This window comes from Leptonotus elevatus, chromosome 9 (genome assembly GCF_054856555.1).
Source record: "Leptonotus elevatus isolate MCC_2025b chromosome 9, RoL_Lele_1.0, whole genome shotgun sequence".
Lineage (NCBI taxonomy): Eukaryota > Metazoa > Chordata > Actinopteri > Syngnathiformes > Syngnathidae > Leptonotus > Leptonotus elevatus.
Window position 1 is genome coordinate 18,534,615 of NC_141247.1, and position 18,674 is coordinate 18,553,288.

At 37.8% G+C, this 18,674-nt stretch overlaps 2 protein-coding genes across 2 annotated transcripts in view; one reads left to right on the top strand and one right to left on the bottom strand.

The window, feature by feature from the left end:
* Positions 1-3,968, top strand: part of mchr2b (melanin concentrating hormone receptor 2b) — an 11,176-nt gene extending 7,208 nt beyond the window's left edge. The window contains exon 2 of the mRNA XM_086084955.1: positions 1-3,968. This exon is cut by the window's left edge and continues 625 nt beyond it. Coding sequence (XP_085941081.1) covers positions 1-15 — 15 coding nt within the window. The 3' untranslated portion in view covers positions 16-3,968.
* A 940-nt stretch (positions 3,969-4,908) lies between these two features.
* tspan17 (tetraspanin 17) overlaps positions 4,909-18,674 on the bottom strand; it is a 39,474-nt gene continuing 25,708 nt past the window's right edge. The window contains exon 9 of the mRNA XM_086085506.1: positions 4,909-4,937. The gene's annotated coding sequence lies outside the window, so the exon portion shown is untranslated. The remainder of the gene's footprint in view (positions 4,938-18,674) is intronic.

The following is an 18,674-nucleotide window of genomic DNA, read 5'->3' on the forward strand; positions in this document are numbered from 1 at the left end:
TGTACTGCTATTTAGTAAGAAGACAATTTCAGCATAGAGACGTGGACATGCTGCTGTTTGTTTCAAATGGACACGATAATGTCGCCTGTGAAATCTGGACAAAAACACCGACCATACTGTGGGTGTCGTGTACAGCAAGAGGTGATTCACATTTGTGTCTTTATGGAGGGAATGTTAGCACTGGTTTCCAAGCATACAGACCATGGAAGAAGGGATGCTGAGGTACCGCTCAAGTGTGACTGTTCGGGGAGTCCATAATTGAAAAAATGCAGCTATATTATGTCTGGTTAAAAAAAATGTAGGATATCTGCCTGGACAACATCCACTTGCGCAAATACTGAATCAATTTAGCTTTCAGCTAGTTGTTTTGTTGATCATGTAACTATAAATAAAGATAGGAGAGTTAGGGTAGGTTTAAGCGACCTTGCGAACGTTCACTTTTATTTTCCTCTGCTTTTTTCGGGACCGACTACTTGTCCCATTGGTAGCAATGCAATGAATCTCTGAAATTTCAAACCACCGACCAGGCAATTTGCATTGGAACACTGCTTGAAATCAGTGTTTTCTACTTAGGTTAGCGAGATGGGAAAAAAAATCGAACGCAGAGATTTTTCGTAATTGGTGTGCAGATGTAAATTAAAAAACAAAACAGTAGGTTTGTTGCATAATGTACATATAGGGTGACCATATTTTGAAAATGAAGCATGACGCTACCATTCCGTTGAAATATACATTAAATTTCACCAAATGCAATCGCTAATGAATGCTAACATCATATCATATGATTCGCTACGACAACTGTGTGATTGACATATACACGGCAAAAGATGGGACCTGCATATAATATAATAATGTAATATCGGGCCAAAAACAATAAGATTGGCAAAATCCGCCAGGATGCAGGACCCAAAGCTCAAAAACACGACTGTTCCGGACAAACGGGACGACTGGTCACCCTACACACCTAGCTAACGTGCACTAATGTCATTTGAAAGTTGGTGAAATTACACAACCAAGTAAAATATTGTGAGCTCTTTATATCGGTTTATGTGTTTTGGGAGAGTGGTTCAGATTTTGGTTACTATTGCGACGTCACAGCCAAGGCTAATTTACCAGGGCAACCATTAGCTTAGTGCTAGCACATCAAAGGCAACAGCAACGCAGAGCTTTAATGTTGCTATCAGTGTTGTCTTCCAATAAGTGTCAGAAAAACACATCTAATGTGACATTGTAGCAGTTAGCATAGCCATAAAAACCTGCATGAACCTTCATACCAACATACAACGGCAAAGCGACTCTCAAAATCATTGGGGAGTCTCTTCTGTCTCTGGTTCGATACACTGTACTTTGTACATATTTGGCTAATAAAGGTATTACTGTCTACTGTTGACTAATTTCATTAATAGCCTAAATCAATGTGTTTGGTATTTTGTCCAATATACTATATTTCTGGTTTCCTTCATCGAAAGCTAAGCTAAATAGTCCACTGTCTGTAATTAGAACCTCTTTAGCCACTTTGAAGCTAAACCTTTTCCAATTGGGATTTTTCTATTATTTTAAACGTTTAACATGTAAAAGGCTTCTTTTTTTGGAATGGCATGATGGGCTGGCACACACACTCTCACGTGGTGTACGGCTCACAGGCTGCATACTATCCCTTCTCAACAACATGTCCGACTATGAATATGAATCATTGTGTAAGAGATTTTTATTTATTTTTTTACACCCTGGTATCAGGAAAATTGATAAAAGATCTGGTTCCAAGGTTAATGTCAAAATGAATAAGACGAATTAAAAAAAAAAAACCATTTTAACTACTGAGATCTCATGACTCTTTAGTACAAGATTCTTCTTATGCTTGATGAGTATATTCACTGCAGCTAATGTGAAATATCTGTTGCGTCGACTGGACTTCGGGGGGAAAAATGGTCACAATCATTTGATTACTGGAAACACAGCAGAACGTCCGCTTAGTGTTTGTTTGAGATTATGATCATTGTCCAACGCAGCACGAAATCCATGTTACAGTACATAATAATGACAATCATAGGCTAATGATACTAGCTTAGATTAATACAGCACCTTTCAATGGGTCTTAACAATAACTCATTAGCGCTATGTTAGCGCAGGAGTTGCTAGTTTTGACCACCAACTGATAGCCGTTGAAGTTGACAAACAGCAGTGCAATGGAAGATTCCATGAAAGGTCAGACACGCGTGAGGCTTCTTGTGTGGTTGGCGGCAGAGAAAGCAGAGTGGTAAACGTCTCAAGGTGATACAGAGAAAGGTCCTGATTGGTATTGTCTGTCGTGTCTGATCCGCTAGCTACCGAATGTAAAGATTAAGAGTCGTTAGTGATGTATGCATTGAAAAATAAATACATAAATAAATGATAGTATCACTGAATCAAAAACATAAATGGCTAATAGGAAAGTAGCACTTAATGTGGATTTTAGGAATTTATTTCCAACTAATGGTTCACTGATTTGAAATTTCATATAGATGATGTTATTTATGATGTTGTGCAAATTTCTTCACTGAACATTCAGACTAGGTCAATTGGGAAAAACTGTATTGTGTGTGTTTAAAATAGTTGTGGAAGAAAAAAATTAATAAAAGTCCAATCCAAGCTGAGGTCCATTCAAATTTTTGGTGTCTGAATGAAGATCATAAGCAACATCAATATCGTCTTGAAGGCGGCAGATCACCACAGGAGAGCCAATTGCGGTGAGAAGAATATTTTATTGTGGCAGCTTCCCAGTGGAGGGCTTTGAGCCTAGCGGATAGGAAATTGTTATTATCTTGTTGTCAAAAGTTGTAAGTGATTGTTGAAGTTCTCGTTGTTTGGTTCTATGCAGGTATTTGTGAAAAAAAAAAAAAAAAGAGCGAGATGATGGACATTGATGTATTTCTTATTTATGTGTTTATGTGAATTTGCCTTGATGGACCTAAACCCATGGTAGACATACCCATGATATGCTGTAACATCTTCATGACTTGACTTAAAAACAATTGTTTTGCCTACTTTTTTTTTTGTCTTATTTTCTCAAATTAAACACAAATTCTGACCTTCCAATCTCTTATTTAGGTAGTATAAGCTAATTTACAACGTAATGTTCAATGCAATACTATGAACAGTGTTATTTAATAACCCACAATATAGTTTGTCGATAGTAGGTTAAAACTAAATTGCGGTCGCTACAACCAATATGCAATATATATTTCTTGTTCATTATTACTGAGCCTGCGGTCACCGCGGTTATGTGGTGTTTGACGTGGTTGCGATCCTGAGATCCAATCAAATTGTTGTTGTAGTCACATGTGTTGCCTTTGAGCGAAATAGCAAAGGCTCCTCAATCTAATCATTGTTTGTGAACATGCAGACGCTCCGTATAATTTGGACAGCATGTGCTGGAAAAATGCAGCTTTGTCCAAGATGTCACATGAACATTGTTGGGGGTTTTTTTTTTTCAATTGTAAACATCTCTTCACAAATGAATTGATATGCTCTTGATTGCCACCACCATTTATATGTTGGTTTGAACCTTACTATGATCTCTGAAAGACAAAACAATTTCATTTTATTTATTTTTTTGGTCAAATGCTTTGTTGAGTTGACAACAATCACGACTGTATGATGCTAAACAAAATATATTGGCTCACTGATTGTGACTTTAGAGAGGGGTTAATATGTATTCGATGTTGTTTTATTGTGCACGTGCGCTTAAACGTTGTACACCGCCACCGTTTGTCAAGTGAATCGGGTCATTTATATGGATATCAAAATAGACAAACATGGTGCGTTAGGCACACTTTTTGTTTTTTCACAATGATAGCAGATCCCTTCTTTTCAAGAAAAATGTTTAGTGCATAAGTCCAAGGTCTTACGTGATACATTGTGTTTGTGTCTATGGAATGTATAGTCTGTGCTGAAGCAGTTGTGTGTTACCGTCACATAGTGAAACAATTGGTGCAAGAAAGAATACCTGATGCTCTAATGAGAATATGATGTCGCTATTGCAGTAGGCTATGTATAGTTCATTGTTGCACTGAAGTAAAAGTGGCTTTTACCCAACTTTAATCAACTGACTCTTTTTTTGGGAGGGGGGGGGGGGGGGGGGCTCTGAGCAAGATTTGCCTGTGTGACTGCAAATATTGTACATAGATTATAATGTAAAAATCATCAAATAATTGTTATCCACTTTTCAACTGAAAAACATTTACTGGGTCATTACAGAATTGGAGAACATTCATCATATAACTGTATTTAAACATAACCGTAAATGTCCTTCACTTTCATACCATGTTGTTGCCTTGCCTTTCAAAGAACCGAATGAAGCCAAGATAGCTTGTCAAACATGACTTTTGGACTTTATTGCCAATTATCCGTTTTTTTTTTTGTTCCCTCCCTGAAAGACCAAAATCAGGGGCAAATCTGAGGACAATACATAAAATACAAACATATACAGCGCCACAAGTTAGACCTGCTTTTTGTGAGTCTAACATATAGGCTACTTTTTGTCCCCAAAAAATTGCGAGATGTGCCGGGGGCCCGGCAGCCATGTTGGAATGCTCGACGAGGCACAATGCGGACCCAAACAAAAGATACCCATTTTCATGCCTGTCTACGAATATAGCGGCCAAAGTTTTTGATCACAGGTAGAGATTTATACTGGCTGTCATTTATTGCAATATCAGTAATATAAGCAGGTCTGTTGAGCACATTGCAGAAGTGTTCTGTCCAACATTCCACAAGAGAGGTATTTTCTCTTATTAACATCCGACAGTCGGCAGCATGAAATGTGTCGGTACCTCCAAATACGGATCCGTGAGTAGCCTTCAAATCTTTACAGAATGCACCGTAGTCACGTCACGTCACGTCACGTCAGTCTTGCATTGCCTTTCCTCTTCAGTGCCTCCACTTTTCTTTCATCTGCCCTGATAAAACACAATAATGTTTCGATCAAAGAATGTATTGAACTTCCTCCTGTTACAGTCACTTATGTCTTGACACATAAATGATTCTTCTCCAAGGTCAGCTGTCCTTTATACAGTACGTGAGATTTCCTGCCTGTTTGAAATTCCACTTTTTGTTCAAGTTTGAATCACATTCCTACCGACAAGTTGCTGCCTTGCATTGTAACACCGCAGTTGTAACTTTTTATGAAGCCAAGCTATGTTGTCAAAGACGACGCAAACTTCATACCAATCACGGGGGTTTGATTTATTTGTTTATCACTGTGGTTTTCTGTTTACTTCCTAGTAAGACTAAAATTACGATCAAGCTGAGGCCATTAAAGAACAATTTGCTCAAAAGCACTACAGTACTATAATTGGTCAGGCCCTAATAAATAAATATATATATCAATAAATAAATAAATAAATATATATATATATATAATGAATCTATTCCCAAGCGAAGCGCTAGTCATCAAAAACAAGCTTATTAAGATGTTAACCGCCGTGGTTGGTAAAACCATAAATAATTTGATTAATTTCAGTAAGCGTGACAAGGCGCAGAGGGATATGACTTGACTACTTGTGCTTGGGAAGTGTGTTGCTTTGCAATAGGATAGTTTACTTTATAAAAAGAAAAAAAAAAGAAAAGAAAAAATAATAATAATAAAAAAAGAATTTTAAAAAAAAAGGGAAAAAAAGGATAGTTTACTTTAACATTTCTAAACGTCATAGAAAAATAAAATGGAGTAATGTAAACGGAACTAACGTATTAGTAAGCTGTTTTTATTTTCTTATATAAAGAATAGCCACCGTGGACATGACATGACACAAGAGTCTGTTCGTCAGCGCCTCTGTGGTGCAGTTGAAGAATCAAGAACTTATCGCTGTTTGTTTTCTGAACCCCTTTCCCCCCTTTTGAAAGCACACATTCCAGATGACTTTTCAAGCAGCTCGTGACACTCTGTGGCTAATAAAAGAGAGCAATGTGAAGTGATTGCAATGGATTGTACTGGAAATTAGATATTGTCATTGATATTAGACATGTTCTGGCCTTGTGAAATTTTATCATTCGCTTGTGTCAGTAATCAGATTGACTCATTAGAGATAGAATATCTCACAAAATTTGCACCATATACAGGTGATGCACAGTAAGGCATGGTTGAAATTTGTGTCAACATGGTTTCAACTATGAACGCCTGTAAGCATATTCACTCTGCTGTATAAAAAGTAAGTAACATTAAACAGAAAGTTCATCTTGTTGCAGTCACTTGAATATGCCCATGAGTCAAATCAAACAGTTCTGCCATCTCTGTTGCGTTGCTGTCATGAATTATTGGCAGGGAAACCAAACGGGTACACTCAATTACTGAGACGAAACCTTAAAGAATACCCACGCAGTCCGTAAAATCACTCATTGGCAGACCACGTGGCATTCAATTCCGGAAAGGAAATAACGAGTCAGACGTTCCGAACCTTAGCTGAAAAAGACATCGGGCAAGCGTCTCAAGAACAAGGACCCGAAAGAGCTTTTAGCAAGGTTGTACGTATTGACCCTTACTTCCTCAGGGGTAAGAAGCAACGACATTGTAAGTTACAACCTTGTGAAAGAAAAAACTTGACCCTTAAAGGAACTACAGGCACACTTGAGGAAGACCGATTTTCACAAACGGCCACCACCCCGAAACACACTTATTTCCAGAAACTATAGAACAAACAAACAAATGATCGGGACTGACTGAAGGTTTTGCAGCAATCAATGACAAACCGTACTGTGTACTGTTCCTTCCAATCAAATTTGATTCTGAGAAATGTCAAGGGGGTCTGGCAGCTGACAATGGACAACTTGCAAGTCCAACAAGAGGACATGCTCGTGTAATTTCATTTTTATGTAAGCGCAGGAGTGTGGAGGAAACGCGCCAAACAACGGCAGTTATAGTTCTGGCTAGTGGCCGCTATTCTTGGCACCCATCATTTTTTCTTCAAGTGTACTTTGAGAAACCGCAGTCCATCTGGGAAAATGTTCTGTCAAGAGACAAAAGAATAATGGCTTTTTTTTTTTTTTTTTGGTGGAATGATGCACTCTAGTAGTAGTTTGTTTATATAAACAGAATACTTAAAGAGTCCTGCATGATGGCTCAATTATCTTGTTGGGCTGCGTGGAGGGAGGCTTTCAAAGTATCAAAGGCATCAAGAAATTAGAGGACTATCAAGGGATTTTTGAAAACAAAACAAGCCGGCTTCTAGATTTGGGTGGATCATGGTTACCTCGGAACAATAAATAGTATATAGGGTACACTTATATAGTATTTATCAACACCGTGTGGTGCCCAAAAGCGCTTTTCAAAGCCTCACATTCAAACCACCATCCATACGCCAATGGGAGACTGCTGCCATGCACACACCGGGAGCAAATTAGGGTTCATTATCTTGCTCAAGAACACTTTTCACAAGGTTTGAGGAACCAACAACCTTCGGTGTTGGGAAATGGGCACTCCGCCGCCGCTGAACCACGCTGCCCCAAAATAAATAACAAAGGCCGTGTGCATCCATCACACACAAGTGCATTACAAGGAATCCAATTGAATGTTTTAAAAGCGGCCAGCAATCTCAATCCCAGAAAGAAATCCCTGGAAAAAGGCTGAGAATCTGCCATGGGTGAAATAAATCAATCAAGTATTATAAAATGTCAACAAACAATAATGGGGCAACCTATTGGCGCAAGAAGCTTGGAGATTGTTGTAAGTTTGGAGGCAGTCGTCCTTGCTAGAAAGCTTAACAACAAACTAATAAGAAAACGCTCTTCCTTCCCTTTTATTAGTCTACGCCGTATTTTTACTGCTCTATTCTATTTCTAAAAGGGTGCACACAAGGCAAAAACATTCACTTGTTAAGAAGAGACTTGAAGAGATAAAAGGTGTTTGATAAAAGTTTAGAATTTTAAAATTTTTAGAATTCATGTGTATTCCACGCAAAAAAATAAAAAATAAAAAAATAAAAATAAAAAAACATTTGTTTACCATTAACGCCATTCTCCCATCACGTGTGTGACACTCACAATTCTGTTGTCCTTCCTGGCTTCAAGCTTAGGCAATAAATAAGACCTTATAAATTATAGGATATTTATTGTATCTTAGGTTAGCTCTGTCAGCTTATATAAAGTGCTTTAGCTTTTTCACTTCCCTTCTCAGAGACACTGAGGCAAATGTGCTGTGTCACATGTGTGACATCCTATAATTTATAAGGTCTCAATTATTGCCTCAGTTTGAGGTTCGGAAGAACAGAATTGTTGTGCGATGAGTAGTCAGTAGTGGCAATGCATTATGGGTAGCAGAAGCAGTGTTATGTCAGAGAAAATCGTGCTGAATAAAGTCTGCCTGAACATATTAATTGTGTTTACAGATCAGTTTTGGAGATGTTTTTTTTTTGCCAAGTGTTCTTCCTGAAATTTGCTAGCTCAGAGCTATGTGTATTAGCAATGCTAAGGTTAGCATTAATGCCTGTTTTCTGGTACTGGTCATTTTGTGGTACATTGTATTTCTTTTCTTTTTAGTTTCACTCGCCATTTTCATTGTTTGTTTTGTCAGTTTGCTTACACAATCTTAAAAATTATACAAATATGGCAGTAAAAAAAAAAAAAATCCAAATATCAAAATGCATTTTCATTGCGTTCATGCCGCACTTGTTCACTATAAGCTGTCAAGACGACTGTAATAAAAGAGCTTCCTGGCTCAAGAACACTGAGTTTGGCTTGCTGTTAAACTGCGGTATGTGAATGTGATATACACACACAGTGATAACAATACAGTCTGCATGAAGCATGATGTACGATGTATGATATATTCCTAGATGAGATCATTTGCTCAGAGGTGCCAAATCCAGGTCCAGAAAGCAAAAACCCTGCCACAGTTTGTCTTTAGCCCCAAGTGCTAACTATCTAGCTAGCTCCCTAGCAGGTAAACGAGCACCATGGGAGCTAGCTAGGGAGCTAGCTAACTAGCAACTGAGGCGAAAGCCAAACAGTGGCAGGATTTCTACGTTCTGGACCTGGATTTGGCACCTCTGCATCTGCTCATATGAAATCAAACAATGTGAAATGAGTTTATATCTAATCTGAGCTGGGTTTAGCCTAACTCATCACATTCTAACGCTTTTGAAAATGATTTGTAATACAGTGGGGAAAAAAGTACAGACCAAAATCTTATAGACCTGACTGGGAATCAAACTTTACCAACTATGAGTAAAATGTCTTGAGTGTCTTCATAGCATGTATTGAATCTCTCTGTGTTGCTGAAGGTCATTTTAACATTCGTGCCGACATCCCAGTAGATGCGGCACAGAGCGGCGTTGTTGTTGGTTTTTTTTGTATTGACAGATTCAGCAGGTGATCCAATTCACACTCAGGAGGCAGAAAGGTTATGGAGTGTGATATTGACATAAGATCATTTATATTTTTACACAAACATTTTCATACTACAAAATAAAAATTCGGAGCCAAAGAGTTCAAGTCTTATTCAACACGCAAGTTTGTGACCGTCATAAAATATCGTTTTAAATGAATGCTACTGAAAGTGACAAAATGGAGGTTGTTCTTTTCAGAAGAATCCATTAGACAGAGGATATAAATTTGCTGCTTTCAGTCAAAAAATATATAATATATATATAGTATCCTCAATGCAATCCTAAATGCATCTGGATCTTTAGTATAATTCATAGTTTTCTGGTCTTTGCTCCTCTCCGATGACATTCCAGCATCTTTACTTCGTGACTATTCTGAGCTTTCAACAACCCCCCGAAATATTATAAATAAAAATGCTTATGCGTTACTCTTTGGGCATTTGAACAACATCCAAAAATGGTTGTGGAAATTTGTTTGCGGTGCAGAAGCTGTCAAAAAACATTGTCATGTGTTTTAAAGATATACATTCAAAGAAATGTGATGTGACAGCAACGATAGAGTGCATCTGTTTTTCTGCTTCTGCTTCTGTTGTGATGATCTAATCTTGACGCCGTGCTGTCCCGTCTCTCTTTCCGACCGCATTATTTGTCCTGCAGTAGTGGAACTGTGTAGTAATATTCTATAAATAATGAATTCTGATAACTTTGCAAGCTCCCTGAACATTTTTTTTAGAGAAATTTAAAATGAAGCATATTGTCTAAGATTAAAAAACAAACAAAAAAACACTACATTTTGAAAAGTCGGAAAAATTGTTCAATAAGCATTAATGCTGTAAGAGACTGCAACAAAATCAAGATTGACATTTGTATTTTTAAAAAATGTGTATGCTAATAATTTCCCCCCCTTTTTACTGAAAATGAATATCGGTTTCAAATATCGGTTATCGGCCTCCTTGACTACTAATAATCGGCATCGGTATGGGCCCTCTCTAGTGTTGGAGTTAACTGGCGACCAGTCTACCAACACTATTACCCATCATAAACACGCTTATTTCCAACACTAGAGCTAACTTCTAGAAACGATTCTCAGGTGCGGCGTCTCAATAAATAGTGTTATTCCTCAGCACTCAGTTGAAAATGCTCAATATGAAATAGTAACGTGGAGAGCAACAAGTGAGATAGAATATTGATAAGATTCCCCTTTGCAGCGCCGAGGCACCTCAAAAATCAAAACGTCCGCACTCCTTCGCTCTCCTGCTGAGCGAGAAGCATTGAGTGACGACAGAGGTTGCAATCTGGCCTGTGAAGTGTCAGATATTCAACACGCTCGCACATCCACATACACTTAAGTCCAGGAGTAGTTGACAGGATTTTTTTTTTCTCTGCCTTTATACACCACTTTTATTCAAATTTGTAGGCTTTCAACTTGAGGTTCTTAACCTTGTTGGAGGTAGTGAAGCCACACGTTTCATATGTGTAGTCACCAAAAAAGTCAAAAATATATTTTGAAACATATTATATTTTCTAAGACTGACCAAACTGAAGGGGTTCGAGCCTATCCAGATGTATATATATATTTTAAACCTGGTTTAGAGGTTTTGTGAAAACATCATGTATTATTTAGGAATTACAACTATGGTGCAGATTACCTCAAAGGTAAACTGATGGAAACCCTTTTTTCCCGCAGTTTTCTCAATGAAAATTCATACGTTCCCACCATTATTCTTTTTCAGTCATGGTAAACTATTGATGGACATGGAGCTGACTAAAAAGGACGAGAGATTTGAATCATTCTTTTCACTGATTATTATGGCAAATGTGAGGTTACTTGCCAACGGACAAAATAACGGCTGCAGGAAAACAGCGGTTGTTTGTTTATATTCAACCTTCGGCTGCGTGATTAAAATTTCAGCATCCAGATGACAGATGTACCCGTGAGCTCAGGTACATCTGTCATCTTCCCCCCTCACCTATTAACAACTTCACACAACTTATAGACTGTGCAACGAGAGGGACTAAATCCATGGATGCTAAGTACCAGTGAAGAGCTATTTTTTTTAAATATTCTAAATAGAATCAATCAAATTGATTGTGCCAGTGTGTAAAGGCAAAATCATGAAAACCAGCTCCAAAAAACCTGTAATGAATGTATAAAAAAAAAACGAGAAAAAAACCAGATGTGAGTCAGTTTACATTTACTCATTCACTGCCATAAATTCATTAAAAAAAAATTTTTTTAAAGATTATTACAATTTAGGGGCAAAAGGCGATAATTATTATTTTTTTAATTAATCACATGACTTCACTAGTTAACTCACGATTAATCACAAATTCTATATGTTCTAAACATACAATAAAAACATTCTAGGTTTTCATACTCTTGTTAACTAAAGTGAAAAAATATATATATATGAATTGACTAATTGTTGTTTATAGCCTTCAACGGCAGTGAATGAATAAAAAAAAAGAAGAAAGAAAATATTATTAAAAATTCGGGGCGTCAGGCGATTAAAGTTTTTAATCGTAATTAATCGCATGACTTCACTAGTTAACTCGCGATTAATCACAAATTTTATGTACAAAACGAAACGTACAATAAAAAAATCTAGATTTTCAACAAAAGTGGAAAAAAATGTTAAACTAATAGAAATAGTTCAAATGAATTGTTGGCGTTCATAGCCGTCAATGGCAGTGAATGAGTTAAAAAGAGCAGAATCTTTGTTTTAGCCAGAGAATCCCTTTTTCAAATCAAAAGTTGAATACAACTTTGTCAACAATATGATTAAGTGTTGCACATGTGAGCTGCATATTGATTAGCGCCTCCTCATTATACTTCCTGGAGCCATCTCCCGTTGCACATCTATTCTAATGTGACGTGACATTTCGCAGTGATATCAAAACACAATCTACACATTGATGCTGACATTTAATTCTGGGCAAAAAACAACAACAATTTAACTTTTATAAGCACAGTCAGACACTGGGGGTGTTTTGTCCTGTTGAAAAGGACTCCTGCTGAGGTCAAGATTGTCAATAAGTGTTTTTTTCCGCCTCCGAATTCTCTTTTTGTTTTTGATTTGTATTCTACTTCCATTCAACTCTGAATCCCGTTGCAATCAACAAAGCATACCCAATGTAGCAAAGGCAACTTGATATAAAATGATGTGAGCAGATCATCTTCAAAACTGATTAGTTACTGGGGGACTATAATCAGAAAATAAACGCTCCAAAGCTAACTTATATTCATTAGTTGAGACATAAAGTGACTATGTCACTGAAAAGCTCAAGTTCTTTTATAGTGAGAGAGGGCCGACTCATGCTAATTTTCTTTCTTTTGCTATTTTCTTAGACTTTGTACAGCTACAATTGAGTGTTAGAGGACTTTTGTGCCATTGCGGAATGGAATGCAGCTGACTCCTCGAAGCGGCTCCCCCCATTCCCATTAAAATCCTGTACGGAAAGCATACAAATGTTTGACATTGGGGAAGCAGAAATTGACTCGCTGGGGTTCCGAGAGATGAGATGGTCATGTGCAAAGTGCGTTTATACAGGTAAACTGCAAGATTTCCCCTTTCAGATGTTGTGTCACGCAGCCAGATGATAATGACAATAATTCATGCAATGAAATTATTTCTATAATGATTCAAGGGGATTATCCCACGCTGTTGTCATATTTATGCATGAAATACGATGACACGTCCGTAGTGCGCCTCCATCATATCCACGAAAATCGCGCTACACCACCTGCGCCACCACATAGGCCTACTTCTTGTGAGTCTAAAATTTTGTCAACTCGTGGTCATGTATGCGTCTAACGAATTCACAAACACTCTAAGTTAGACTTGCCCCGGCACAAAAATGAAGATGCGCCCGCGTACGGGCTGCCTACGAAAATAGGGCCTTATAAGGACTTTGATTAAAAATAAATAAATAAATAAAAAGTGCACCTACAGTACATTTGCAAGGGAACATATAGCTGTAGCTGTATGGCACCAAAAGAAGGCCAAGGTTTTTCTGATGTACTCAACAGGTGCACACACACACTAAAGCACACAAAAGAAGATGAAAGATTAAAAATGGTTAACAGTAAGGACATGAGAAGGACGACTTATGCTACTCTTCACCGCTATATCATTTCGATTGTTGACCATGTACACTTTAGACAGCCTGAGAGCATGCGGGTATGCGTGTTAGCTCAGCTGTGTCAAGAGACTTTTCCATGTGTAGTAGATCTGGTCTGCATATTTGAGCAAATAATAGGGACATTTATCTCCAATTATTATGTCTATTTGTCTTGACTTGTCCTTTCATCGGGCGCCAAGGTGAAATATCTTTGTACGATTTCTATGGGGAATGTTCCAATATGTTTTAAAACTCGAAATCTTAAGTGACAGTTTTGTGCATTGAAACCTAAACGCAGCACGAGAGAGCTCTCAAGACGCGCTGGGTTCTGTTAAATCTTAAGATCGTCGTCTCTGTTTAATCTTCATGAGGAACGTTTCATTCAATTTGTCTGGAGTTGTTGAGCAAGCTGCTTCGAAAACGATGGCATGCTTCCAGTATGTCGTTGCCGGTGGAATACCAGACTCACTATTCTCCATTATAAAAGCCAATTTAGCCATTCTTTTATTACCTGTTAATTGTATATATTGAACTTACTGATGCACTTCTATTCATTGCCTTTCCCCCCCCCCAAAGCATTATGTGAAAGGGGATGTGTCTTGTCCACTTTTTTTTTTTCTGCAGTACATTATTTACATAGAGGACTATTGAAGTATCTATAAAATTCCAAATCACAAAATTTGAAGCAAACTGCGAGACTGTCTGCAGTTAGGGACAGCAACTTCTGTACTTCCTATCCAACAAATCATTTGAAAGTAGGCCAAAAACTAATGTCCTTCTTTCTATATCATCCTCTACACCTCTTTGTCCTCAGAGCGGTAAAAGTAATTATTTATACGCCACAAAGAGCAAACATAAAAAACAAAAGCTTTTTTTTTTTTTTTTAAGTATGTCAGTTTGTGTTTGTCTGTGTTGTTTTTATCTGTACAGTAAGTATAGTGTAATTTTTTTTTTGAAAACAGTCTCAACTAAAATGTCCTAACTGTCTTTTATCATGTCAGTAAGACCAGTTTCCTGTTGGGGACAATAAAGTATACTGAACTGAGGTATAGCCCGTCCAACAAGATAAGTATAGAGAGAAAATATATGATGTGGCAGTGATGTTACAGCGGTGTATTTCAATTAATATTCCGTTGAATACACTACAAAGACAAGATATTTAATGTTCAAACTGATATATATATATATATATATATATATATATATATATATATATATATACACACAGTGGGAGTAGACATAAACAGCTTCAAGCTAGCACTTGAAGTGAGTTTTCAGAAGTTTAAATGTTAAAGCATGTGGGAGGGGTCAAATATATTCTTTTAATGGCCTCTCAGTGTTGCAGATTTTGACTTATTGCGGGGGACGTGTCACCCATGATAAATGGGGGGTTTCCACTGTACTGTACTGTGCAAATGGGACAGAATGATTTTTATTGATAATGTGAGCAGTGTTGCGTAACTGTGATATGATGTGAATACCATTTGAAGTCAAACTCTAGTATATTAAACAGCACAATACTTGAAAATAACAGTTTTATGCCACTTCTACAGTATATTGCGTAATAGCTAGACGAAAGAATCAAATGTTCATGCAACAGATAAAGGTCAGGTTGTAAAACATGTCTACAATAAGCCTTTGAGAATCTTGAACAAGAGCAACTTTTACATAAATCTCCTTTACAGAAAAGCCTAGTAAAGGACTTCGGTGGACAGATTATTTGCACCCAAACAACCCCAAAACCAAGGAGATAGCGGTATATGCGGCAGATTGTATAAATTTGGTCTACAGGAGAGATTCGGCTTCTACCAAACAATCGTGATAATGTTTGTAGTCGTTAATAATCGTATCTGCCTCATTGTGAAAATGGTTTCAAGCACGTCTGGCCATGGAGCTGGAGGAGCTGCTAGCTGTACGTGCTTCTATATCGAACGAGTCCTAGCCTAGCTACCCTAAGCCACTAATGAAATGCTTGGTGCTAAGCTCAGCACCAATTACAAGTTGGAGCTGGCTACGCTAGCGTTGCTAAATACTGTCCATCCACAGTGTGGAGCAACACATCGCCATCATTTCAGCGAATACAATATTCTCACAAATATTGTTATCACTAAAAGGACAAAGAATGGCAGCTAATGCGGCACACTAAGTAGGAAAGGAGAACGGGAGAAGACAATAAGCTAGGCTAATTGCTAAGCTAATGTGAAATGTGGAGTAGAGAAACACCAGAATAAGTGGTGCAAACACTTTTCACAAAAGTGTGGCTGGAACCGCGCTTCATCGCAGAGTAATCAACTATATATAGCGAATGTACAGGTATTTTGATAAGCATCTAAAGAGAAACGAATACAACAGCTACATAGAAAGCCCATGTCTGAAAACCGGAACTGAATCAGCCAAAAAGTACAAAAGTAAAAAAAAAAAAAAAAAAAAAAAAAAAAAGACATTATAAGAGTAGATAACATCCGCAATGTCATTTGTGTTTGTTTGCATTATTTTGACACTTTGGACTGGAGCAATTTCCCATTAGCGAAAGAGCTAACGTTAGCTCGTTGGTGTTTATCGCCATCTAGATATGAGCAGTGTGTGTGAGGGTGTGCTCTCAGTGTTTTGGAGCCACATAGGAGATCTCTACTGGCGTGAAAGAGCAATGTACAAATTCGTTGCAAGCAGTTAAGAGGTCGAGTAGCGCACGATAGCTGTGAACAACCGTGAATATATCTGTGACGTTTTGTTTCCCAAGCGCCATCCGACGTGAGAAAAATGACAACGATATTCTTCTCTGCCTCAGGACATTGTTTTACATGTAAATGTAGTCAAATGCTCTGTGGAGCCACTGTTTTGAAAACATTTGCGAGGTGATCTCTTCAGTTAGAAATCAAATATCCTGTTCGACTGCGTTCAGCGGCTTGTCGCTGACTTCAATCCCTGCTTCTCTCAAAGCGTCGAATTTGAGCTGAAATGATGCTCTGGGAGCAGTGAAAGTGATGTAAAACACTTTGACAGGCGGGAAATTCTATATAATGAGCTATATATGGGCGACGGACACACATGTACTATAAGTGGAGCGGAAAAGAGAATAGTTGTTTTGACATCTCAGGAAACCGGTTTTATTAGACCCACATGAAGATGGAAACAAAGTGAACATTAGACTACTTGACTGAGTCGGCGAGCTTAGGGATTCCATTTGTCATTTTCTTCTGTGAGGCATTCCTGAACTTTCCTTTTTTTTTTAATTACGGTATAGACTGACGGTCTCAAATTTTTTACATCCATCTATCCATTCCATCTATATTCTGATCTGATGGTCCTCATTGGGGTCGCTGGTGAGCTGGAGTTTATCTGGCTACTATTTGTGAATATATGGTTGTTGTATTTTTAAAGGAAAATGACACAAAAAAAGTAAACAACTGGCAGGAATGGTGTCGATGCTTAAGGGCCGTTTACGTAGAAACCTTTTCATCTGGAAAATACATAAACAAGTGTTGTTTTGGCGGACATTTTGGAGGGTATGAATACACGCAACATTCTGTTCCTGCATTAGACAGACACAACTAAGTCAAATTAAATCACTCGAAAAATAAGTACTGTAATGAAATTGTGAGCCATCAGTGAAATACATTGTTTCTCATATGAAGCAAATGAGTGTCCGGTGACGTTCATACGTGAGTTTTTGTACATTCTACTTCCTAATCACGTCCAAAAGCTTTTTTTTTTTGTTAACATGAAAAGAGTGACTTTGTTAGCTCTCTTACTCAATTATTGATACATTTATGTGTAAGCCTGCATGAAGACATATCCAGGGTTGATGGGGTTATACGCATCCGAGCATTACAGGATACATTTGACGCAACATAAACTTCATTGGTACACGACATGTGTCGGGATTTTTTACAGCCTCACATTACGCTATTTATTATTTTTTTTTACAGTGCCATTAGTTGATTCCTTCACGGGAGACATGATCGATAAATATCCCGGCTACGTGATCATTACTTGTTCATTAACACCATTCCAGGCCTTTAAAAAGCTTTTACAGTTTAATTTGTTGGAACTGGATAACATAAAGACTGATTTAAGAAGCCAGAGAGGACGTCTAAATTTGTGTTTGGAGGAAGCAAGGCGCACACATTTACAAGCGGAGAGCTGTGTTGCCTGAGAACAAAGTAGCACATATTTGCCTTTAAATCACCTGGAAATGGGAGCAACACACTGCGGTGTGTCATTGGCAGTGATGCACAACTTTACCCCTCATTCCTGGCAATGAGCGCTAAGCAGTACAGTACCGTGAAATAGTAAAATTTTTACTTTTTTTTTGCGTGGTTTCTTCACCTAAATGCTTTAGATCATTTAAAAAAAAAAGAAGTAATTAACCAAAGTAAAAAATAATGATTTTATTTATTAGGGAATGTCTTCAGTTTGAGGTCAGATATTGATAACTGAACATTAAGTTTCTGGAATTCATGCCTCATCAAATCACAGGCCCGGTAAGTCGTCCAGGGCCTGAAGTAACAGAGCAGCCCCAGATCATCTCACTACTACCACCATGTTTTGACTGTCGGTATGACGTTTTTGTTTATTTACCCTGAAATGCTTGTTGAGTCACGAACACTGGCCTTAACTGAGGCAGGTGAGGCCTGCAGTTCTTGGGTTGTCTGTGAATAGTAGCAGGTATTTTACATATTTTGGTAGACTTCATTTTGTCAGACAGGTAGTAATTAAGTGATTGATTAGATCTGGAGCTAATCAGGCTTGGGTATGATCAGTGAAAATGAACTCAGCTTTCCAATTAAAGTAAGCATTTGAGAAGAGGGTAAGTACTTTTTCATGACACGGTCGCTGGGATTCAACACATACGAGTTAGCCTGTACCTCAGACTGGATTGCATAATTATCACATTTTATGAAGACACTTCAAGAATATAGTCAGGCAGATATCCAATGCCTTCCATTAAGGTTAATGATTTTAATTTTATTGACGCTCAGAGGGGACTTTTTGATGAGAAGGCAGACTATCAGCTGAGGCAATTCATCATCGAGAAATGTGAGTAAATGGCATCAAATTAGCGGTTATTAAGGCTGCAAGGCTGCAAAATAAAATAAAAAAATAGAAATTACTCACTGTGCATCCTTTGGGTGCTCACAGAGAAAGCATATGCTTCCTTTGAGGGTTCTACACTGTGCGGGCATCAGTCATAATTTT